Source organism: Cheilinus undulatus, linkage group 9 (assembly GCF_018320785.1).
Source record: "Cheilinus undulatus linkage group 9, ASM1832078v1, whole genome shotgun sequence".
In the NCBI taxonomy this organism is placed as follows: Eukaryota; Metazoa; Chordata; class Actinopteri; order Labriformes; family Labridae; genus Cheilinus; species Cheilinus undulatus.
Genome location: NC_054873.1, coordinates 22,948,478 through 22,972,574, shown reverse-complemented (window position 1 = coordinate 22,972,574; position 24,097 = coordinate 22,948,478). Strand labels below are relative to the sequence as shown.

The 24,097-nt window shown below is 40.0% G+C and overlaps 1 protein-coding gene across 3 annotated transcripts in view; it reads right to left on the bottom strand.

Annotated features, from left to right (window-relative positions):
• Positions 1–24,097, bottom strand: part of dennd4a (DENN/MADD domain containing 4A) — a 32,442-nt gene extending 8,345 nt beyond the window's left edge. The window contains exons 1-21 of one of the 3 annotated variants that reach the window (XM_041795451.1): positions 23,907–24,097; positions 18,251–18,582; positions 17,803–18,049; positions 17,641–17,710; positions 17,132–17,301; positions 15,784–16,022; positions 15,603–15,669; positions 15,388–15,446; positions 15,132–15,276; positions 12,602–12,777; positions 12,149–12,249; positions 9,667–9,885; positions 9,098–9,243; positions 8,615–8,635; positions 6,934–7,067; positions 6,455–6,587; positions 5,828–6,034; positions 5,613–5,741; positions 5,345–5,486; positions 4,035–4,157; positions 2,011–2,121 (exon numbers count right to left, since the gene is read on the bottom strand). In XM_041795451.1, the coding sequence (XP_041651385.1) occupies positions 2,011–2,121; positions 4,035–4,157; positions 5,345–5,486; positions 5,613–5,741; positions 5,828–6,034; positions 6,455–6,587; positions 6,934–7,067; positions 8,615–8,635; positions 9,098–9,243; positions 9,667–9,885; positions 12,149–12,249; positions 12,602–12,777; positions 15,132–15,276; positions 15,388–15,446; positions 15,603–15,669; positions 15,784–16,022; positions 17,132–17,301; positions 17,641–17,710; positions 17,803–18,049; positions 18,251–18,561 (2,950 nt within the window). In that variant the 5' untranslated portion in view covers positions 18,562–18,582; positions 23,907–24,097. Of the gene's footprint in view, positions 1–2,010; positions 2,122–4,034; positions 4,158–5,344; positions 5,487–5,612; positions 5,742–5,827; positions 6,035–6,454; positions 6,588–6,933; positions 7,068–8,614; positions 8,636–9,097; positions 9,244–9,666; positions 9,886–12,148; positions 12,250–12,601; positions 12,778–15,131; positions 15,277–15,387; positions 15,447–15,602; positions 15,670–15,783; positions 16,023–17,131; positions 17,302–17,640; positions 17,711–17,802; positions 18,050–18,250; positions 18,583–23,906 lie in introns of those variants that run through there. The other 2 variants (XM_041795452.1, XM_041795453.1) reach the window with 2 other exon arrangements.

Genomic DNA, 24,097 nt, shown 5'->3' with positions numbered 1-24,097 from the left:
GAACAGCACCGCGTCCGTTAATATCACATCTCCCTCACTGGTCTTTCAAAAACAAGGAGGAGCAGGACTTTTAATGATGAAGGAAAAGAAACTGATCTGACTCGTCTTTCAAAGCTCAAGTTTCCAGCTCCAGTTTTCAGCTTCTGCCTGTCAGTACATTGTTTCCATGATTTCTTGGTGATAATTCCTTTTAAAAGGAAATATGAAGTGCATGAGCCATTCAAAAATGGCACTACAGATACTTATGAAGGATTAAACTGCTAATTCTCGTGTTTTTTCTTTTAAATATGAGTCTATTTCAAGTGGCACAGCTTTCCTTGACTTTACAGTAGAAATCATCCCATGCAATGTTATACTCAGCCAATCAAATCCTTTGCTCAGACAGAGGAGCAGTGACAGGAGAGTTTTAAGAGGGATAAACAGAGTGAGTCAGTGACAGAAGAGACGGTTTGATAATGAAAAGAAGGTGGAGGAAAATAGAGCTTTTCTTCAAAAACCAACAGACTATTAAATGTTCATTCTCCCTCACACTACTGGCGGTTTAGTAGGTTTTAGTACTGCAACCGTTATTAATGTGGCAGTGCCAAATGTCAATAGAAGAAAAAGCACACGTCTTCAGGCAATAATCCTGACTCACATCTGAGGACACAGAAAATAAACTAACAACCCAATATGACTGATCCATCAGAATCCTCACACAATTACTTCAGTAACCAACAATGTTACACTGATTTTAGATCAACACTAAAATGCTGTCTGGCACAGGAAGTTCCTCGTCACTCTTTGAGCTCAGATTATAAAAATTTACAAGAAGAACTGAACATTGTTATGCTCATTGCATGAGAAAGCGTGAGACTAAGAAAATGAGTGAGGGAAGAAGCTGTTAGGTGGTTTCATATTCCTTTTTTAAAAAATATTTTGTTTGAAACCATTTTCAAGCCTACAGAATACCAAAATAGAAAGGTGTCTTATTTTATTGTTATTATCTTAATATTATTTTGTTAAAAATATCCCCAACTTCATAAAATATCTTATTTTGAGCTATTACACTTTAATTACTTTATGATTTTTGCTTTTTAAAAAATGTGATCAATTATTTTTCACAGAGAGAATTAGAACTAAAGGCCTGACTTCATATAAAGGCCTGGTACCTTCTACAATTTTGTAAATAAAGCCACCGGTCTTTATGTGAGGATTCACAGTAAATCTATATCTATATATGGAAATGAAACAAAATTGTGCATTATGAGAAATGTGCAATATTTGGTTTGTTGTCTGTGTCTGTCATTGGCACATTCTTCTTTGTGTAATACCCTTTTTGTAAAGTTAACTCTATCACAACCTTTAACAGTAAGTAACTCACTCAATTTTTTGTGAAGTTTAAAAAACAAATTACAGGTATTTTCAAGGATTCTCCAGACTTTATTGAAAGAACCCCAGGCAATGCTGGATCTTTAACCTATCTTTCATGACAATAATGGAGACATTTCCCCAACCGTGGGATAATTAAAGGTTCACCACATCTTCCACACCAACATTTAAGCGTAACCTTGGGGCAAAAAGGAAATTAAACAGCTGTATGGTTTCTAAAAGGACACCTGTTATTCTGAGAATAAAGCTGTTTTGTATTATATCCCCTAAACCCGATAAAATTAAGGCTCTGATGAAACACCACAACTCTTACTGAGGACTACTTACCATAACAGCTGGAACAGGGATTGGTTCTGACACGCTACGTTGTTACTTGTAACCCAATTTAAGACAAATCCTGTCATGCAAACGACAACCTGCTTACATAACCCCTTCATCCATCTACAGAATCTGGTTCTAAAAAAGCAGCTAAATATAACAGCAAATGGACGGGCAGCACAGCACACCCACACTGCAATGTGATACCCTGGCTTTTAAAGAGAGAGCGTTTTGTTTCACTGCCTGTAAGCTTTGATTTACTCCTGCAGAAAAGGCAAGAAAGCGTCAAAGATTAGAGATAGAGCCTGATCTATAACTCACTGGACTGTCTCAGCCCTTTGTCCTCCACCACTGATGTGCTGTCACTCTCCCTGCTGCACATCCTCTCCTCTTCTTTGGACAGGGAGTCGTAGCCTTGGTCTGACTGTCCACCTGAAAGAGATAAAAAGCTTAACTCTCCTGAAAAATGAGAAACTAATGTTTTTTACTTTTCTAGAGAGGGATGAGTGACTAAAAAGGCATTTAGTCTCCATCGATGCTTTGTAAGAAACAACTGATCTCACAGCTATTCTACAGCAGAGTGGTGACATACCCTACAGCTTACAACATGCAAAGCTCCCAGAATAGAAAGGCAAGAGAGTCTTTGTCTCTGCATCATATTCACAAGGTCAGAGCTAAACTCCTCCACTGTGATTTATTTTGTTCTCACAGAAATTCTGCTCTACTCGACTGTAAACTCCGCTCAGGGATAAAAGAAGCTGAGAGCTGGATATAAATTTATGATATGGTTGGCGTTAGCTGAAATCTTTTCATAGATCACCTTAACTCCTGGGGATTTAACTTTCCTCTATCAGCAGTGCATTTTCAAAATGTAAAGCCCAGTTCTGGCCAAAGATTTGCAAAACAGTGTCACCATTTTAGATCATTGCAGGGGACATTTGCAGCTGTTTGAACTGTGCCATTGCAACATCAATCAAGCCAGGAGATGCGATTCTGTTTGTCAGCTAGCAAACAGCTGGAGGTGGAAAACACATAAATGTGGAATGAGAGATTGAAACCTTGTTTTGATTAACTTCAAACACTAAGAAATATTGGTATAAAGCAGAATATTCTGTTAGAAAAAAAAATGCTGTAAATTTCGGAGATACATGGCAGCTATCTTTTTGTTTTGTTTTTTTACTTTTCACACAGAAACTTTAGCCCAATAATAAACTCTCCTGCCCTCTCAGCTGTGCATATAAGCAGGACGTGCAGCACTACAGAAGCAAATACAAAAGAAATTCAAGTAGCTGAATATGGCAGTGGCAAAACATTGTTTTAGCCTGTACCTTAGTGGTTACAAGACTCAGTTAGCAAAGCATTTTTCTGTTTATATGTGCTGTGAAATTGCACTGCCATGCATCAATGGTAGTAATAAGAAAAAAACATGCAGCATCTTTATTGAAGAGAATTAGTGATGAATCACTTTCATACAGGAGTCATACAGCCTAATGTTCAGCACAGTCCTTGTAGAGAAACATTATCACCCCAGCTGCAGTGGTTTGAAGTGGTAGTCGCAAGCAGTCGTGAGTTTGACTCATTTCATTGTGAATCTTTGGCCCCGACTGGGCTGAAGACAACAAAAGAAGTATTGCCATGTCTTTTTCAGTCAAAGCTTTTTTAAAGATTTCTGCAAAAGTTAAAGAAAAATTTGCATTGGGCTTATAATCTTCATCCAGGGGGCCAAATGCAGCCCACAATCCATTTTTGACTGGCCTGAAGCAATTTCTTCAAATTGAATTGTATATAGCCCACATTAAAACATGAAGCTTGTGCTGGACTGTATTGTACTTATTAGTTTCGGCACAAGGCAGTGCTACTATCTTTTTTTAAAGAAAAAAAAAACATGTTGAGAAGAAGAATTTGTTGTCTTTTTTACTATATCGGGACAACGATGTAAATGGCAAACATGTTGGCAAACAAAATATAAAAGAATCTTGATTTATAACACTCTGATGTATTATTGCAGAGAAAAAAATTACCCATTATTGGAGGCCTAGGATTTCCACTTTATTTTGAAATGATATCAAAAAGGTATTAATGTAATTTGACATCTAACAAGTATTGTGTCAACCCCACTTTAGACTTTTATTGGCAGTATTTAATGTGCAGATCACAATTATGTCAAAACTATCTATTTGGCTGTGGAATCATATACATAAACAAGTTAATGTTCTGTGAATCGTGCTGTTATGGCGTTCTGAAGTTGGAAAATCCAATTAGACAAATTTCAAAAGGTGCAGCATTAGTGACAAAGAGAGTGTAACAGCTTGAGGAAGAAAGAAGCTGAGCTTTTGGCTTCTTACCTGTGCTAAATCCATCATCACTGGAGTCCATTTTAGTGAAGTCTGTGTCGATGGAGGTGCGCTCAGCCGAGTCATTAGCACTGTCCAAGCTGCCATGACTGACTGTGTCAAGATCACTGCCGTCTGAAGGAAGATAAGAGAGAGGAGAGAGGATCAGAGGAGCAAAAACCAAAAAAAAAAGACTGAGTATGAAAGAGATCATAACACCAGCTGGTATAAAATCACTACATAAACACCCAGTGCTGTAATTCTTATCAGCAACAGGAATGCCACACATTGGACAATGAAGGATGCAAAAGTGCAAAAAGATTTCAAGATCTGACTTCTGTGTCAAATTTGATCTCAAAGTAGAACAGTGGGAGGCTTAATGATAAAGTTTAATTGCATATCTTGATTTAAGAAAAGGTAAATCTAACAAGAATTATATGACAAAACATATAAATCATTCTGCTCTACACAGTCATGTTGCCACATCTGTTTTGTATCAAATTCTCTATGCAGGTAAATGACCTCAATGTAGACGGCATCACAGCATACAGAACATGGTGCAGAGCATAATGTTTCCTCAGACCTTCCTACATATGCCATTATGGTAATGAGAGTCTCACTGGGCCATTATGGGAGTTAGGGAGCGACATCAAGAGCGACCTGTGTGCTGAGACTGCCGGGGAGGAAAACCCTCTTCCCTCTGTTTAATTAGTGTCATTAAATAAAAGAGAGTTGGGAATGATGTGAAGCTGGAGTCGGGGTAAACCTTGTTATGAGACCAGAAGAGAAGCCTTGAAGAAACAGCCACTCTTGCTGGGTCAGACTCATTTATACTTCTATTCATGAAGAACCACAGGAGGTTAGGAAACACTCTACTTTCAGTCTGTCATTCACTGAATCATTGCACCACTGGAAAGTTACTACAGCTAAATAATCTAAAAAAACTGCAGACCTGACCTACTTTGATTCTGTGTTTAAGTAATTACAGGCCTTCAAACATGGGCATTATTTTAATACTTAACATACAATATTAAACAATGTTTTTGTATGACAAACTGGAGCAGATGACTCATGTGTCTCCTGTTTGTAATCTTTAAAATACATGATTACCCTGTTTCAGATAAGTAAGTGTTTCCACATTCTACAGATTAATAATAACATCACATTTTGATCTCTTTGAATATTTAGGAACATTTCTTTTCACTTGAGGCAGCAATGTGGTAGGTATATAAATATGTTTTGTATGTGACAATATTACTGTCTAAATGAATATTATCCGTGTAGTTTCAGCTGAAAGGTGGGCTTCTTAGTAAGGACTTTACCTGAAAGCTGAGGATCTCTGAGTGTAGTCTGTTTTCTCCCCGCCTGCTTGAACTGGAGCACTCCTAGGACCACGTTCCTCAGCTTTCCCCACAAAAAGTAGCCTCCTCTGGTAGTGGACGGCCATGTGCTCTCCAACACAGCCTGGACCAGCAAACATACACAGCAGTCAAACATTGTCGCACCTCTACTGAACCTTAAATTTAAGTTAGATGTGCTTGTTTTGTTGCTGTCTTGCATGAATGTACAGCATACACAAATAACACGCACCTTGTTGTAGTACCCATATGTGATAGCGTTGGGCTGAACTCCAGCTTTCTTCATCTCAAACAACACCCTGACTGCCAGGACAGGCTGGCTGTACTGACCACACAGCTGCAGCAACACACGGTAGCACACCTTTGACAGAAAACATCATATTAAGAATTTTTGATGAATTTTAATCAAACAATATAAATATGCAGAAATCTGTGTGGTTGTCTTACCTCATCTGGAGCTTGCAGCTTCTTGTCCTGCATCTTCCTCAGTATGTCATATGCTGTGCGCAGAGCCCGCACCTTAGAGTGGCTGGTACCGACGAACCCTGGCAGGCAGATAAACCACAGGCCATAGCAGTGGCGCAGCAGACACTTGGACCACATCTGCGGCATGGATGAATGGGTTTTGGCCATCCTTTGAGCTGACTTGATCTCCTGGGAAGGGATAACACGTGATGTGATTCAGCATGCTTTAGCAGCCATATTAGCTCTGTTTTTAATCTAAGCTTCCAATCTGAGATTATGGTCTTAAAATTAAAATATCTATAAATACTAGGCTCAGTGATAATCAATCTAACAGTGGGTTTAAGCTTTTTAATAAAGGTTTTAAAATTTAATAGAACTACCACCTATATGCCTCAGCAAGTTGAAAGCAAGTCTAATAGTGAATAAAAATGAAAGCTGGACTTGTTTCTGTGGTACCTCCAAGATCTAATCAGCTCCTCCTTGAGCCATGGTGGACATCTGTATGTAAATTTAGTTTTTGTTTTTAAATCACGGTACTTCTTTTGTGATTAATCAAGAGTTAGAAGTAAAAGATGATTATCCAGTTTTTTCTCTATTCATACAACTTACCTGTTTGGAGCGTCTGAAGATGGCTGTAGGGCTGGCCGGGCTGCTGTGGCGTGAAGCCATGCCTGCTGATGAAGAATTTGGCCCCTCCAGCGGCTCCAGAAGCTCAGCATTCAACACAGGGAACCCAGAGTAGCTGCAGAAATACATAATTCACTCATATATATGCCATGGCATAAATAAAAACAGACACCGATCCAGCAGAGAGGATTGAGAGAAAAGCATCACAGTCACCCTCAGCTTGAGCTCTGACATAAGAATCTAAAGGAGATGTGCTCTGGATTAAAAAAAAAGATATCACATAGCCCTGAAACAATAACAAAGTCTCTAAAAACTGAGACAATATTCACTATTTCACTCCTTTGGGAGCAGCGCTGTGGCAGAGAAGTGCCCTTGAACTGTTTGTCTATGAAGGGGTGAGTACAATAAAGAAATAGCTAGTCTTGTAGCTGTCATTCAGGGATATATCTGCAGTGTGGTACCTATAACATAATGGATGCTCCTCTCCTTCAGGCAATGGAGGAAGCTCTGGAGGGTTGACATAGACCGTGTGCTCACTGCGGTGTGATTCATCCAGCTCGATCAGTCTGGTTTCGTCTGGGCGTTCACTGTCCATCTGGTTAGTAAGAGAAACATGTACAGTCATCATCCCTCTGTTCTTTATTTTTGCTTCTTTGCTTTGCTATAAACACATACCCATGGATGCTAATGCAGCCTGGAGGCTCAGAGACTTCTGAAACTGTATGAGACCTCAATTCAGATCAGACTTGAGGGTCAGTGAGGACAAACAGATGTCAGTAATGAGTCTGTTTACATCAAAAATATGGCTGTGCCCCACTATCTAAAGAGTGCTGCCAAGGAAGCAGCTTGATCCCATGAATCCTCCAGGACCACATTAATCTAGGCTGCAGTGACCTGGACAAAATGAATGATGCTCCAGGGACCTGAAACCATTAAACTGTACCACTTTGGCGGCGATGCTTGATACTAAACTGCCACCTTTCTTTCAAATAATAAGTGCGGCCTCATCTAATGTTGGGAGAAAATTGCACAGAGCTCCACTCCTGTCTCAAAAGAGCAGAAGTATCACTCCTTTGTGCTGCACCATAAACCCCACATGATCTTTTTCAAGAGGAAATCATCGCTGAATATCTGTCTGGGTGATCATTAAAAGCCTGAAATGCTGACGTACAGTCATTCGGCTTATCTAAATCGATTACCAGCTTATCTCGGACATGAGCTTCACCAAAAACACTAATATTATGGCAGCGTTTGAATAGCTCTCCAGAGCTGCTGCTGCGTTACAGGGTTTGTTCCACTCAGCTGAGTGGATGATTCAGTCAACTGACTCCCTCTGACCTATTTGCCCCTGCTTCGATTGTGCTCAGTGTTTCTCTGCTTGTTGCCCTTCCTCTTACACCCACAGGGCCTTTCTCAATCACGCACTTGTTGTCAACCTCAGCAGCAGAGTGGATCAATGCTTCCACTTCCCAATAATAATGACCACAATGACCACTCATACAGAAGCTCGAACTGTTCATGCAGGATGTCTGACATCCTGATTTCACAAGTTTGCAAGAACAGAGGGTTGTTTTTGGACAGGAGGCGGATGTTTTGTGTGTTACAAAACATGTGTGGGCGGGTAGTGTTAATAAAAGCTGAATGATTCACTCAAAGTGAGCAAGATTTAATCCACTCTGATTGGATCTCAATTACAAAACTCATTCCATTTTGAAGAACAGGGATTATAGCCTCTGTTTTTGTATTTCTCCATCATTTCTTTATATTTTAGAGAAGCTTTTCGAATCAGAAAAGTGAGCAGAGTCAGCAAGCACAAATAATTTATCTCACTGTCTCTGTGTCACCTCAGAGTCTGTTCCAGTTCTGCAGAACATCTCCGTGTGGTTAATTTTAATGGAGCCAGGTTCAATAATGTAGATTGCTGACACACACTGACAGCTAATGCACATCCTCACATTCAAGCCCTTTGCTTTCCTGCACTTTTAGCTCCAAAGTAACTTTTCAGAGTCAGCACACACTCACTAAAACTCTGAGCTGAGTCATGCTCTAATAACAATGGAAAACACTTTGATTGAGATGAAATCTGATGCTTGCACTGCTTTAAAAGGGGGGGGGGGGGGGGCCCGAGTTCTGATTTCTTACCTTGCCTCCAGTGGTGAATAGCTATCAAGCAACAGCCATGATGACAAACAAAGCAGCAAAAAGAGAAAAAAGGCAGAAATTCAGAAAATGAAGAAGAAGAAAGACCAAATAAGACAACAGAGAAGCACTTTAAAAGGAATGAATGAAAAAGGACATTAGGGAGAAGAACTGCTTAGTGCTGATGTTAAAAGAGGCTTGAGGGAGATGCTGGGGTGTTAATTATCCCTTGTTTATTTCTATTAGTTCCTGTTATTTGCTTATTAGCTCTCAAATCAAGCCGTTAATAAGACATCTTGTTAGAGAGGGCAGCATGTGATTAATTTTTCCTTTAAAAGCCTCAGCCTTTGTTTCCTACCGGCAGGATGAGTTCACACAATATATTATTGGAGGATTTGTCCCTACACAGCGTTATGGTGCACTTCATCTGATAAATTGTCTCAGATCCCGAAAAATCCATAATAAAGATTGGTTCACAAACCTCACCTTATCAACACACTCATCGAAGAAAGCCAAGCTTGCATCTTTGTCACTGACAAAGGAGCACTCCTCTATGAAGCGGCTGAACATTTGAGTCTTGGTCATGAGGGAGTAAAACCTATGATTGGAGCGGTCTCGACTCTTTAGGAAGCCTGTGAAGCAAAACACATTATGTAAAGATGAGCATGACAAGTGGACATTAATACTAGATTACAAAACTCAGCATTCACCTTAAATGGTTTGAGAAGGCAGATTTAAAGGAAATGAATCCTGTGATATGAAACAAGTTGTTCTCTGCTTGCATAAGAGCATACAGATGTGCAGGAAAGCTGTGCTATTAATCATAGTGGTTTCTCTGACTTGTCATCCAGGCCTAATTTCCACAGAGGTTTAAGCTAAATCACCAGAGTCGTTACACGCAGTGATTTAGGCCAAACTTTAATGTGGCAGATCCCAGAACTGAACTCCCTGAACAACTACAGCACTACATCACATAAAGAAGCAGAAACACTCGGTCACTAGCTTTTTTTGTGATTAAATACAGCATAACAGAACATACTGAGGCCAAAGCGTACCTTGTATGTCAAACAGGGAGCTGGCATCAGTAGTCTTCTCAGAGGGGGCCTGTGTGATGGGCAGCAGGTAAGAGCGGTAGCCTCTAAGGATGGCGGCCATGAAGCGCAGAAAGGCCTCCTGAATCTCCAGCTCTAAAGTCTGAAGGCTCTTCCCTCCATTAAGCTCGCTGTCAGTCACAGTGTGCTCCATCTGCATGTCTTCACGGTTTAGCTGGCCACCTGAGAGCACACAGAAGTTCACATTAAAGCACATAAAGAATTTAACCGGGTATAATTTCTCATTAAGAGCAACAAAACCCCAAAACCCATTCTGACTGAAATAAAGAATTCAAGGAAGATAACATTCTCATTTTTGCTGCCAGGAAATATAGATAGTTACAATGGATTAGTGATAAGAGCCCTTCTGTTTAAGGATGGAGTAAAGTTGTAGTAAAACTGGTTCCCTTGAATATCTCACAAGCATTTCGCATGCAAAGAAAGATCAGCTTTACAAAGCCTGGGAGGCCTGTTTGAATTATATTGAACCTGGCCTTTTTGCCATTATTTTAAAAAGAGTTTCTTGAGCCTAGACTGTAACCTGTAAGTGTAAAACGGTTAATTGCCTGTATCTTTCTGTACAAGTGTGTCTACCTGAGCTGTTTTGTTTTAATTTGTTGGTATTGTGTACATTTGTTTATTAAAGGCACTTTTGCCTCAATACGTGTGTTAAAGCTAACCCATAAATAACTTCTTTAAAGCACTGGAAATCAACTTCAACTGTATAAAAAAAAAAATTTTAAAAAGAGCAAAACACCAGCCCCCTTACAGTGCAACTACAAGTTTAAGAGCTCCCCCTACTGACTGGCCAAAGAATAGGCCTTGGACTCCCCATGTTAACAAATGGGAAATGGGAAAAATTCAAAATTGAAATACACATCTAGGAATTTGTCTTAAAACCCTGATAAAGTCATGATGGTTTGTTATTCCAGTGCTGATTTATGCCAAAGTGTTCTTTTTTTTTTTTTTGAGAACTTGGTGGTTTGATGTGAAAAAGAGTGTACAAAGGGGAATAGGACGTGAAAGGGACAGGACTTATGCAGAATGCTAACACAAGAGCTGTTGAACCTTTTACCACCATAAGAGAGTGCTTCAGAGTGCTGCTGTGGACTGCAATGATTTCAGGGATTTTAGTGTTAACTTGTTAAGTCGGAGCGAATGTTTTGCTTGGTAAAAAAGCATGGCGTCAACTTCCTTGCCCCTGTAGCCAGGCCCCTTCTCTGCACATCATGGTGCAAATTGCTGTCACCAGGGGAATAATTCTGCGTCCCTTGCATGATGTTTGTTTACAACGTTGAGCATCTGAAGAGATAGAGATGCTTCATCCATATTTATGGATTTAAAATAGGGGTAAAACATGTATTACTTAAAACAAAAACACAAAAAAATCCAACTCTTAAAAACAACATTTGTGTTTAATTTCTTAATATATTGTTTGTGATTCAGGTTCCCAGGGTAAAAATAACCCCCTTAAAATTACAGCATTGCTTTTTTAGGCCAATCAAAATGGAGAAGGGTAGTATAAAACATCAAAGGTAAATGTTAACCAGACATAATCAAAGCGCTTCTTTTCCAGGCTGAGGTTCGTTTCATCAATGTTTATCCATAACAGAGAAAATTATCCATGTAAGAGGAGGGAGATTGTTCCATTTCTGTTCTGCAGACACAGTTAAAAAAAATCTAAGATGAATGGCAAATGAGACTGGAAACTAAGTCAACATGAATTCTGGGAACCACAGTAAGTCACACCTTTATAGTGGATGTAGATGAGGTTTACCCAAATAGTCAAACATTCAATAATTAGTTTGAAAGAAGCTCATTTGACTGCTGACTCACAGTTGAACACCTGCTTATGAAATAAGGATGATTCCATTCCAGCTTTATGGGGGTGTTAAATGTCTAATTTACATAGATTTACCTTCTCTCTCCAACTAAATCATGACTCACAGCCTCTTAATCTACTTATTAATTCTTCTAATCAAATTCTGAAATTAACTCATGTATCTTTGACCCAATCTCTTTTGTGTGTCATGTGTAACAACATCATAGGGTCCCCATAATGCTGACTTAATAGGTGAAAAAGATCAATCATGTCTTATCATTGAAAAAAACTGTTTTTTTCCAAGTCTAAAGGAGAAATAGTTTAATAAAGTGGTTTGTCTCGTATGCTGCTAATGTGAATTCAGATCATAAAAGACATCTGAAATCCAACCAATCAGTTTCAGCTAAGTAAAACATTGGCTGGGGACACCCCTAGTGTATACCATTAAGAGTTCCACTCCATCAAGGAAATCTCCTGGGATGCTTTCAGCATTATACTTTGGTTTTATACAGAAATGTCAGCATCAATTGAGTTTCCCTGTAAAAGTGACTCTACAGTCTATATCAAGACTTAAACATAAATTATTCATGAAACCACAATAATACAGCATCAGACTGGACTCACCTTCAGTAAGCTGCTGATGTATCTTATTCAGAGTGTTCAGAAGATACTTGCAGGCTCTCCTGGGCAAGATTTTCCATGTTAAAGCCTTCTTGTCATCTTTTCTGAAAGCACACCACACCATATGGTTTTCGTTACATGGGGAGGATAATCAAGACACATTGCAAAGTGATATAAGAAGGAAGATGGATTCACAGAAATAAGGACTGACAATTTAATCTCCACAAAAAGCTTTTAAATGGATGTGGGACTCCAGCAGAACCCCAAATGTGAGTACTGTAAGAATAAATCACATTCCTGTTCTATCGTTACATAACAGATTCACACTGGAGGATACAGATAACACTGGGAAGAGCCTGTAAAAACCTTAACGGAGCAAAGATGACTTTAGGCTGGCTGTCTCAGAGTTAAAGGTGGCCATCTATCACAGAGCGGTTGTGGTTAGAGGTCACTTACTGAGAGATTGTGTTGGTGTCCAGATCCACACAGCTTATGTCAGCTGGGGGCACGTAGAGGTCAAAGTATCTGGAGTCAACACCCACGATGAAAGGACATGGCGCACTGAGCACATCAGCCAGTGCCAGCGGGCACAGAGGGATGTAAGGGCACGGCCAGTGGAAGGGAAATATCATCTGAAAAGGAGGAGACATTTATACATCAGTAAGATTGATTAAATTCACCCTTTTCCTTCAGTGTCGTGCTCAGAGTTGGAATATAGAATACTTTCATAACCTCATAATGTTGTGATCAAGGTATCAGGTAGGATCACTTCAGGATATTTGTTAAATTATTACCACACCACTGCTTCTTTCTTGATTAAAAAAAAACGTGAAAAGTCAATGTATAGTTAGAATAAGTAGTGAAATCTGGCCATATTACCATATAACCAATTCAGCCTCAGACAAACAACTAACGTTAGCTACTTCCTAGATAAAATTAGCAAGCTAGGAGTTAGCTGAAAGGTACAGTTACATTTAGCTCTTTACATGATACAACAGTAAGTGTGTATAAACTCCTTGCTAAATTCAGTAAAGTGATGCAGCATTAGCTAATGGGGTTTCTAGCCCAGTGCTAGTGGGACACAGAGGTGCTGTGGTAGGGCTGCGAGAGGTCAGTTACAATAGATATAAACTAGAAATAATACCAACAAAAGTTTGTACATATCTAAATCTTAATTGTAAGACTTTGCAAGTTTATGTATATTTAGTATTTAATGTGTAATTCCTGTACATTGAGAGGAAAGCTAACCAGAGTCAAAGTCCTTGTTGCATAAGCGGACTTGGCCAATAAAGCTTATTCTGATTTCAAGCCCGCTTTGGCCCAAGGACTACACCTCACCATGCACGCTGACTTCTCCAGACTCAGGAATACACCTCACATGCACATTTGCACTAATTGATCTACTAACTGTAACGTAAATTACTGTGGTAAAATGCCTCATCTCAGTTATTAGATGTTTATTTGGTCCACTTTCAAATCATATTTTCTTCTCTTGTAAACAGTGCTATGTAGCTGCAAGTTTTTGCACAGATTTTCTACTTGTATAAAGGCTTGTTTGTGTTCATCTACAAAGATTTACATTTTTTTGTCTTTAATTTTATATTCAACTTTTGGTTATAGGATAATTTTTAAGTTTACATTTAAGTATAATTTTTAATTTGGTAAATTTTTTCACCTCTGTGTAGAAGTTTGTGTAAATCATGTTTTGGTTAATATGAGGGGGGATGCTGAAATGTAGGGGATGTCTTACGTCGTGTTCATAAGCTGCTACTGGATACCTCGATCGTTCGTGCCTTCGATCTGTCAGTCTATCTATCTGTCTATCTATCATCGGTTCTTTTCTCAGCTGGTGTGTTGCTGAGTGGGGAAAGTCTGTTTGAAAGGTGAAGCGGCTGGTGATGATTCAAGTGGGTCTTCGTCTTTCAACTTTGCTTTCCCTGTACAGCACCGTAAACTATATTTAATGCATATACCATTATCGGTAGAGGACGGGGAGAAGCTGAACATCTGGCACACTGAGCAGGAGAAGCAGAAGCATACAGAGATGCCGAGGCTAAGCTAGGCTAAGCTGTTGTAAAAGAGGAAAGGGAGGCTAAGAGAAAAGCAGCTAAACCACGAGGATGCTTGTGTTAACTCTATGTAAGCCTAAACGCACAACAGCTGTAAAAAAAAAATAGTGATTAGTAGTAGTAAGAGTGAAAAATTTTACTTTAGCTCGATCAACGCTTAGAGAAACAACAACAGAGCAACCGCACAAAAGAGAAGTGACTCAATGTGCTCACCATTTGTCAGCACATCAGCTGTATTGGTGGATGGGGACATAAGGTGGCGCAAACTGAAGCAAAAACACAGCAATTTCGGATTTTATAGAAAATCCGTAAACATGGCCCGTAAACAAAGAAACAGAGAATTCCAACACTATAGCAGCATTCAAACATCCTGACACTGAAGTCAGAGAAAACTGGCTGCTTTGTAAATGACTCTAGCATTATGACCTATACATTGCATAAAAATCAAGGATGGCGGGAGACACTTAAGCAGTCTTTATTTCTCCTCTGCACTGAGAACTTTATCATTGTTTTTTTTTTTTCAGTTAAAGTGCCAACAGAATCAGTTTGCACAACAATTCAGGCATGCATACCCAGAACTAGATGAAAGTACTCATGGTGGAATAAATACACAGTGGAGCACCAACTCTGCCTACAGAAAACTTTCCTGACACATGCCAACTCACATACATTGACAAACCAATACCAGCTCATATTATTAGCTGCTGTCACTGCTGAGGTGTAGATATGTAAACATGGAACAGACTGAGAGCAGAAACATTTCTGTTGATGTCAACAGTAAGAGACACAGGATGTCAGCTTGGATTAAAGCTCTGCCTGTCACAACTCCCATGGTTGTGACTTTAATACAGGTTAAGACCATCTTTTCAGGAGTCATGATGAGGACTGGAAAAAAAAGGAGAGAATGAGTGACATACCGACACAAGTGCCTCTGTAACACTGGTGAGTACCGCTGGACGCAGGGAGTGGACCAGGATCTTGTGCTCTGTGACAGCAAGCACCAGCAGAGTGGCTGCATTCTTTGGGCCCAGATTTAACAGCAATGTGGAGAGGCTTCCACCACTATAACACAAAAACACACAATAATGTACATTTCTAATGGTTGCATTTTAAAAAGCAGAAAATCCACAATGTTTTTAGGATTGAACTTTGCATTTTTACAAAGTTTCTTACCTGAGAGGCAGGGGGGAGGAGACAGGCTGGCTCAGTATCAGACTGTCATGTGGAGACAGCTGTTGAAGACACACAGGGGTGAAATAGAGCATTAGTGGCTCAGTAAGATGAGGATTAAGTCATGACTTTTTAAGACATTTACGTCAAAACAACTTGAGAAAAGAAACAAATATGGCGTCATTACTTCATTTGTCAAATGTCACGTCTTAAATCACCTGCACTAGGATGCGTGGTCTCTGGGTGGAGGGGAATGGCACCGTTTGCATGAAGTGGGAGATGTGCCTATGAGTAAAAACATCATTACTTAGTAAAGAAGGACCAAGAATAGACCTGAATCTTTCAGAGTAACGGACATGCTTTAGCATAGAGAACTAGAGTCTGTAAAACATTCCTCACTTTTCAATAGGCAGGGCATGTGGTCCAGAGATGGAGTATCGGTAAAGAAAAGTGAGAAAGCTCCTGAAGGACTGGAAGAAGGGCCAGTGGGAGAGCAGACAGATGCTCTTGTTGTTGTAAACACTCCTGGTCCCATCAGGTCCCAGATCAGAACTTGGCAGGCCGAGCTGTGAGCGTTGACGCTCCGACAGGTTCTCCTCTGAGTAAGGCTCATAGAACTGAATGGCTGCCCCGTACACCTGCGAGGAAAAAGATCAATACAAGGTTGAAGAAGAATATCTAATACATGCACAAATCACACACACAAAGAAGTGATGCACTGATTAAAATTTCACAAAGACACAAATTACTGTAGTCAGAGAGCTATTGATGAGCCTAATCATGTAAGATGTTGTGGAGGCTACACTGGAGAGTTTCCATCATAAAAAATAAGCTCTATCATTCTCAGTCCTTTGAAGATGTTCTCCCCAAATAAGTAAACAACTCATTCCAGGCATGAAATGGCAGGAGACTGGTCTGCAGATTAGAGGTTGCATAGAAGGAGGAGCGAGCTCTGAAGCATTCAGCATTTAAAACTTATGCACCAGCCTGAGTGCTGCATGAGCTATCCATTATTCACAAGATGAGCCACTAAAAAAATCTTTTATGCTGCATTGCTTTCAAAGACTAACAGCCGTTTAGTATTCCTGCTACAGCCCTTAGACTATTTTAGATTCAAGTCAGAGTTTAGAAGTTGATTAAGATTGTCTGGTATTCTTAAAAATACATCTGCAGTTCATGAACAAGCTAATCCATAAGGGACACTAATAAGCAGAAAAGACAGAGGGGGTGGAAAAAATTAAGTAAGCAAGGAGGAATGATGTAGATTAAATATAGCAGGGCTTAGATGAGTGAACTTTTTTCAACAAAATCAGCATGTAGGTCTCTATGTCTTTACCAGTACAGAAAATGGAGCGCACAAAAAGACCAAATTGTACGTTGAAGAAAAAAGGGATGCTACATAGCAAAGTTTCAGGAAAAGGACCATACTTCAACAATGCCTTTCCCTGCTTTTCTGTAAATTCAAACCTGACCATCTCCTTCCCACTTGTTCTTGTATCCCCTCCCTCCAAGCCCTTTCCACTGTTTTTTCTCTCTACCCTATGCATAGGACCCTAAGAGGGGGTTTTTCTTGCCTGGTAGATACGGCTGATTCCCTAAACTTCCCCAAACCATCGCAAGCAAATATCTGAAACCACTGCTCAAAAGAATCCTCCCAAAATCATCAATAAATAATTGTCTAATCCCATCCTGTTGATGGTGTGGTCCTTGCTAGTGAAATTAAGTAACTAACTTCATGCAGTTTTACCTTTTCCCCAGACGCCCCCGTCAATACAAATGTGGAAAAAACAGGCAAAGAGTGTTTGGTGTGTGCTGGCCAGCACTCGATCGTAGCCCCCATGGGCAGGCAGAACATAGGCACTGACTCTGGCAGTGGGAAGGACTCATAGTCCTCTTCAGGGTACCTGCACAGCAGACCTGGACACGAATATCAACACAAAAGTCATGACTATCATATTTGGAGGATGGCTGTTCACCATTATGATGGTTTTCCTAAGGGGATCTGTCTGTTTAAAGGAAGTGCTTTCTAATTGGAAATCTTTAAATAATTAAAAAAAAATCTCATTCTAGCTTATGCTGCACTCTTTGCTTTAAACTTTTATTATCATGGGATGTTTCCAAAAACAACAAAAAATGTTGACAGAGTGATTTACAGGCTTTATAAATATGTCAATGAAACACGTATTCTATTAATCAAATTACTTGATTACTCTTTTTGAAGTTTTGCTTCGGAAACAGCTTGTGTCCACATCTTACCTGCTTTGTATGAGATTGTGTTTGCTTTAGCCAAAGACTTCTTATAACAAAGGTAAACAGAGGATCCCCACTGGAATGAAAGAAGAGACATAGACCGTCACAGATAAGTTACTGGTGTTAACACGTGAGCGGTACAGTTGTGTTCTCAGAGCTCTGTCCCACCATGCTGCTGTTGAGGTTCTTGTCCACCTTGCAGAAGGTGTGAGGGGGTGTCTCCCCCTTGCCAGGGATGATGATGCAGACATCGGTGACAGCCAGTGAAGTGTGGGGCTGGCTCTTTGGGGCACGGCGATAGGTGATGTAGATGCGTTGGGATGATGAACTGCTGATATTGGCAGGGCGTCCTGAGGGCGTTGTCTGGACTATGTGACATCCCGGCTTCAGCTTTTCTTTCCACTCATACAGAATCCTAAAATACAAGGTGACGTTAGAATGATGTGATCCTTTTTAAAAAAAACAGAAAGTCTCAAATATTACAAAAGAGATTTGATTCAATGAAAGATGTCATACTAGAGGATGTGTTTAAGAGCAGATTAAAGTGACCCAAGGCAGAGCAGTGATTAGTGGTGCTGGTTGAGTAAAGGGTCAGTGACTGCGGATTACTGCTTACCCAAGATCTGTCAGAGGAGGCTTATCTCTGCCTCGCTTGAAGCACAAGAAGATTTGCGGGCCCCTGAGGCTGGCTCCATTGAGCTCTGCAGACAAGCCTGAAGGGGTGCTTTCTACGCAGGTGAACCCTGGGGGTACCTCCTCGCCCAGGGAGCGGATCACCACAGCTACATCTGTGATGGGGGCTTTTGATTTCACTGACTTGGGGCCGGCATCATCAAGGTGGAGCTCTTCTTCTAGAGGCTTGGGCGAGTCGGTCAGGCCGGCAACCACGAAGTAGTCGGCTACACGGGGCCCTTTATCCTCCATCATTGCCCATTCCCAAACGCTGGGCTGAAAGTAGAAAAAAGGAGATGAGTTTAAACAAATTGCTGGATTTAGCTTTTGAAAAGGGGAATATTTTGGCATTTGCCATCAGGGAACACCCTGTTTGAATAGCTTAGGCCAGCTTAAATCATACTACCTTCAAAATCTATCTTGGAACATGCTATAATTGTTGTGTTAAACATGGGAGTACAACTCTGCAGCTTGTACATGGTACAAATATGTGCTGTAGTGAAGAAATAACAACATGTAATGAGAGCATCTGGAAGTGTTTAGCATGCATTCCTGACTGCAAAAACACCATATTTCACCAAGAAAAATGGGCGGGTTTAGGACTACTGACCTTGTCATATGCCATGACCGATTATGTAAAATAAAACACATGTCTTTGTAGGAAAAAAGGAAGAAAAGTTGTCACAAGGAAAGTTACAGGATTGTTCCTGAGGATTGGGGAATGCAGGGAGGGTGCAACGCAGTGCAGCAAAAAAGATTCTTCTGAAGTTTTAGTGAGGGAAATATTCAGACGACGTATATTCTGTGCTCAACAATGTTGGGGAAATGAAAAGAATTGACTGAGCGCCTGTGAGTCAGCTTGTTACAGCTTTATCGCAAAACATAGAGCCCTGCAAACCCCCTCAGTGCAGGGCCGGCTTATTGTGCTTCAGCTGAAGAGACTGTTTTATCTCTCTCAGCAGTTCCAGCACACTTACAGGCTAACTGATAAACAGCAGTCTATGATTTCCCCCACTGGTATATGACAGAGTTAGCATAAGGTTACTCCCCTTGTCCCTGCTGGACGTGTCAGAGAGAGGAATCATGGCACCAAAGAGCTGTGACCATATCTCAGCCTCTTATGACTTTGGCTTTAAAGCTGTTGGACAAGTGTGCCACTGGCCCCTCATGCGGCCAAGTAATGGGACAGACAGCTAAGCACTGCTAACAGGCTTAGCCCAACTGACTGCTAACACAAAAACATGGACAACAAACAATAAAGTTCTCCAGTGAAGCCATGCTGAGGGGATGAGTATGCTTCAACCTTCTGTCGCCAGCAGGAAAATCCTTGATTTATTTATCTAGATGATTTCTCTGCCTACTCTGCAATCAAAAACAATAATCCAAACAAATACATGTCATTTCACATAAAACTGTGCTCCATACATAAGTGAGAGTGGTCTTTTTAATAGTGACTCATCATCAAAAGGTTGCTGGTTGACTTTGGGTGTTTTAGTCTGTGGGTGTTTCTGAGTGTTTATGTCCAATGTTCCCTGATTAGCTGATGGCTGTTTTGATGCCAGTTATTCATGCTCTGCAGTGTTTGAGCCTTGTGGATAAACCCAGTGACTCAGCAAGTTAATCTGCAAAAAGATTTCTCCTTCTTTTGATCTCTTTCAAAGCTGGATTTTAATCATATGGACAAAATATGTTTTAAGCTGCACCACTTTGAAAAAACAGGGTTTGCTTTTTTCCATCTTTAGTTCCACTAAAATTTGGTTTAATGTGCACCAGTTTAGCTCAGCTGGTTGAGCAGGGACCCATACAAAGAGGTGACATTTTTGGCATGTTTTAAATCTCATACCTGACTCTGTTTGGTGCATGTCTTAAACTAATCTATCTCCTCATATCTCCTGGTTCTCTTCAGATGTCCTATCTGATAAAGGCAAAAAAATAGAGAATATTCCTTAAAAAAATGAAAAACTTAGAATTTTCTCTTTCATTTCTCTCACCACGAAAACTTTTTTAATTTTGAGGTTTAGTTACTGATAGAACAAAACATGCATAAGAAGTGATACTGATTAAGAGCAGACGATAAACGAGAGTAGCCAAAAGCAGATAGTGGTATCTACAAAATGTATTGCAACATGTGTTTATGTCAAGCTGATTTAAACTGTCTATATCTGAAAAGATCTGAGTTACTTTCTGTGTTATAGTTTCAATCATGGCTTGGTATACCACCATGATAAACAATGAAAAGCACTGATTCATTCTGCTTTAAAAGTCCTTTTATTTTGTCTTTAAAAAAAAGTTAAAATCCACCAATTTTCTAATGTTCTCTCACTATATACACACAGTATGCACTGCAGGATTGGTGCTATAGCATCTGATGGCATGGCAGATGTGTCATCAAATAAAGTTCAGGATTATATATAAAAATAATCTCCAGCTCCAACCATCATCACATCTACTGCATCTATTCCTCCCCCTCAACAGGAAGCAGAGGCCTAAAATTACATCTAATCCTCGCCATAGCAACAACATTAAAGCTGAGCGCTTAAGTGAAGACTGAACATTTCTCTCTCTGATGCTAAAAGAAGCAGGGAACATGTTCTTGCTACATACAGGTCCACTAATGGGCTGTGTCATTCGCACATATGGATTCTGTTTGAAGTTGAGTCCCTAAAACATCCTGAGGGTGAAATGTTTAAACAGTTGTATATCAATTAAAAAAAGTACAGGTACACCTCCTAGTCTTTTCATTGTGATAAAACAGAGATGTGATCTACTTATACTGCTTTGTTTTGGTTTTTTTCTTGTCTACAAAAACTTGTTCTCAAATCCTTTGAGACTGACTTCAGACACAGAAAGTCTATAAATAGATGGACCCGATTCACCCAGACTTGAGATTTTATTTTCCACATGATTTTCTACAATCTTCGAAGTCTCTCACCTGCTGTGTGCAATCTTGTGTTAGCTCAAGACTGGAAATGACTGAGTGAGTCACGGCCTCCTAGAAACTGAAATCTTTTCATTCACCACAGTTTTCTTCATAAAAGCAGCACAAATAAGGACATGGCGGATTTCCTCTTCTTTCCAGCTAACAAGACAGCTTCCCTTTTTTATTAACCACTATTGTTTTGTGAGTCACCTCCAACCGTCAGCACTGACAAAAATTCAGTAATTTGGTAACCACTAGTGCTATAATGTTCCCAGCATTTTAATGTCCCTCTCATGGATTAGCCAATTTTGATTTTTTTTCCCCCCCATCACTGTCTGAGAACATTCAACCTCACTTTTCTGTTAAGCTGTTCCCAGAACTTCATCTAAGTCAATTTCCCTGTTACAGAAGCACCACTGATTCATAGTGAAAATTCTGATTGACGCTTTCCCTTGCCATTTAACTAGGGATGCAAGATCTCTGATTTTTGCACGTATCCCATGTGCTGATATTTCCAAACCCATTTTTGCTGATACTGATGTATAAGTGATTCCCAACCCTGACTACACAAAAGTAATGCTCACCTAATAAGTTCAAACAACAGTACTTTCATACTAGAGGAGGGCAATTATTTTTGAATATTCAGTCATTAATCTTACAAAAGGTTAATGTGACTATGATCTCAAATTTCAACTGTATTTCTGTTATTACTTTTACCAGCAATAAATACAAAAAGCAAACTGTAGTATCTGGTGACACAACTCAGGTGCAAAGAAACTAACTTCGATTCTCTTAACTTGAAAAAAAAAAAGTTCAGTTCTTTAGGGATGCACAATATCACCAGCATGATACCAGTATTGGCAGCTATTAGCTAAAAAAGTAAAATACCGGTGTTGGCAGATTTGAAGACTTCTGCCAATATTTTGGCCATAAAAATCCACCTATATATCTGTAAATATTGGCTGTAAGAACAATAAGTAAGTAGAATTTTAGGCTAGACCAATTTCTATCGAAAAGCATATCCTTTATCACTCATTCATTCTTTCTATATGGCTGATATATCAGCTGTAAATATGAACAGAAGATATCAATAAATACCTTTTGAATAAAGATGCACTGATTGTGAAAATTACAAATGCTTCACATAACACAACACACAAAAGTTTATCTAACTGGTCACTTCTTGTGTCCTCGAAAAAATCTCTGTAAAAAGGACTGATATCGGCCGATACCAGTGTGAAACCAGTGCATCCCTCCTTGTTTTTTTGCTGAGATTTTTTTTTACTTTTATGCCTCCATTTGAAAAGAGGAAATGGGGAGGGGGGGCATGTACCAAACAACGCCAACACTGGGTAGACCAGCGTGCCAAGGTCCATAGCCACTGCACATGGGTGCCCACTCCACCCCTGCCAAACTGGCATCCTGCATGCCTACTTTTAAATGATCATCTACAGATATCAATTTTATGGTCAGGTGGAAAACCTTTAGAGGATAAACTAAAATCTTACTTCGCTGGATTTAACCAGGCACAGTCTGAATCAGCTTTTAAAGATGGAGCTCCCTGTAGATGATACTGCAAATACTGAAAGGTGTTTTGCTTTAAAGACTGAACTTTGCAATAATAAGTTCAAACTACTGTTCTTTATTAAATTCAAATCATTAAGGGAGTTGAAATATAACCCTTTCTCATTTCGAGCAATAAAAATAATTATGAATGTCCTACAACTTTATATAACATCAGGGAACATTTTGTCTCCTACATTTGCCCCAGCTGTCACAGGATTTTGTCAGTAACATGTGAACTCTAACCCTCTCCCTACAATGCATAATGTGGACTAAAATCCTTTGAACAACACAGTTGGGGTGTTGTAATGATGGCCCCAGAGACAGAGGCAGCCCTGCTGGATGGTCAGTCAGCCTGTGCCTGGATTAAAGGACTGTGTAACAACGGGGGGGCAGGGAGGCTGGGCAGTCTGATCTAGGGAGGGAACCACCAAAACATTTCACTCAGCATCTGCTCCCTCTTAAACACGAACACAGCCCTCAGCCTCATCAGCCATTTGCATTCCTTACGTTTGACAGGGGATACCCCTCCTGTTTGATGAGGAAACCACACACGACAAAACCCCCCCAGAAATACAGCACATGAAGGATGGAAATGTACTATGTGAAAGAAGAAGTATCAAAGAATCCTGAATGATAGCCTGCGGCGCGTGCAGTCCCTGCATTTGTATTGCAACAAGGTTGCATAAAGCCCTACAGAAAACACAACTGACCACAACGAGCATAATACTACACAGAGAGAGGGGTTTTCTCATGCCCACATCACAAGAAGCCATCTTATGGAGCATCTACTAGTACATGGGAGGCAACGAGATTCATGGGAGCCAGTGGGCGCTTCGTAAATATATTAAAGCTGCTCGGGCTGATGTTCACTAAAAGCATCATGCTTGCAATGCTTGCAGTAATAGCAAACCTGTGTTCAATGATGTTTGGTTCTCATCATTTACCATGAAACATTTCGATATTAATTCACAGCGTTGTTTGTATCGCTACAGCAACCATCGCAAAATAATCCCTAAGTCTACGAATATTAATACAAACACGATACCAACGTTAATTAGACAGACTGGGTGTGTTAGCAGCGCTTGTTTTTATTCACAATAAAAAATCTACTCACATCTCGGCACGATTCAAAGGTGATGTCGAATATTCAACCTTCGTCGAAAAACACGCTCCCACTCGTTGGTAAAAAAATATTCCTTAGTGTTTTATTCGTCGTTTGTCTTGGCTTTCCATAATTACCATGAAAAAATAATAATTAACAGTGCGGGTAGATGAATGCGAATAAACCGTGTAGTCCTGAGCAGC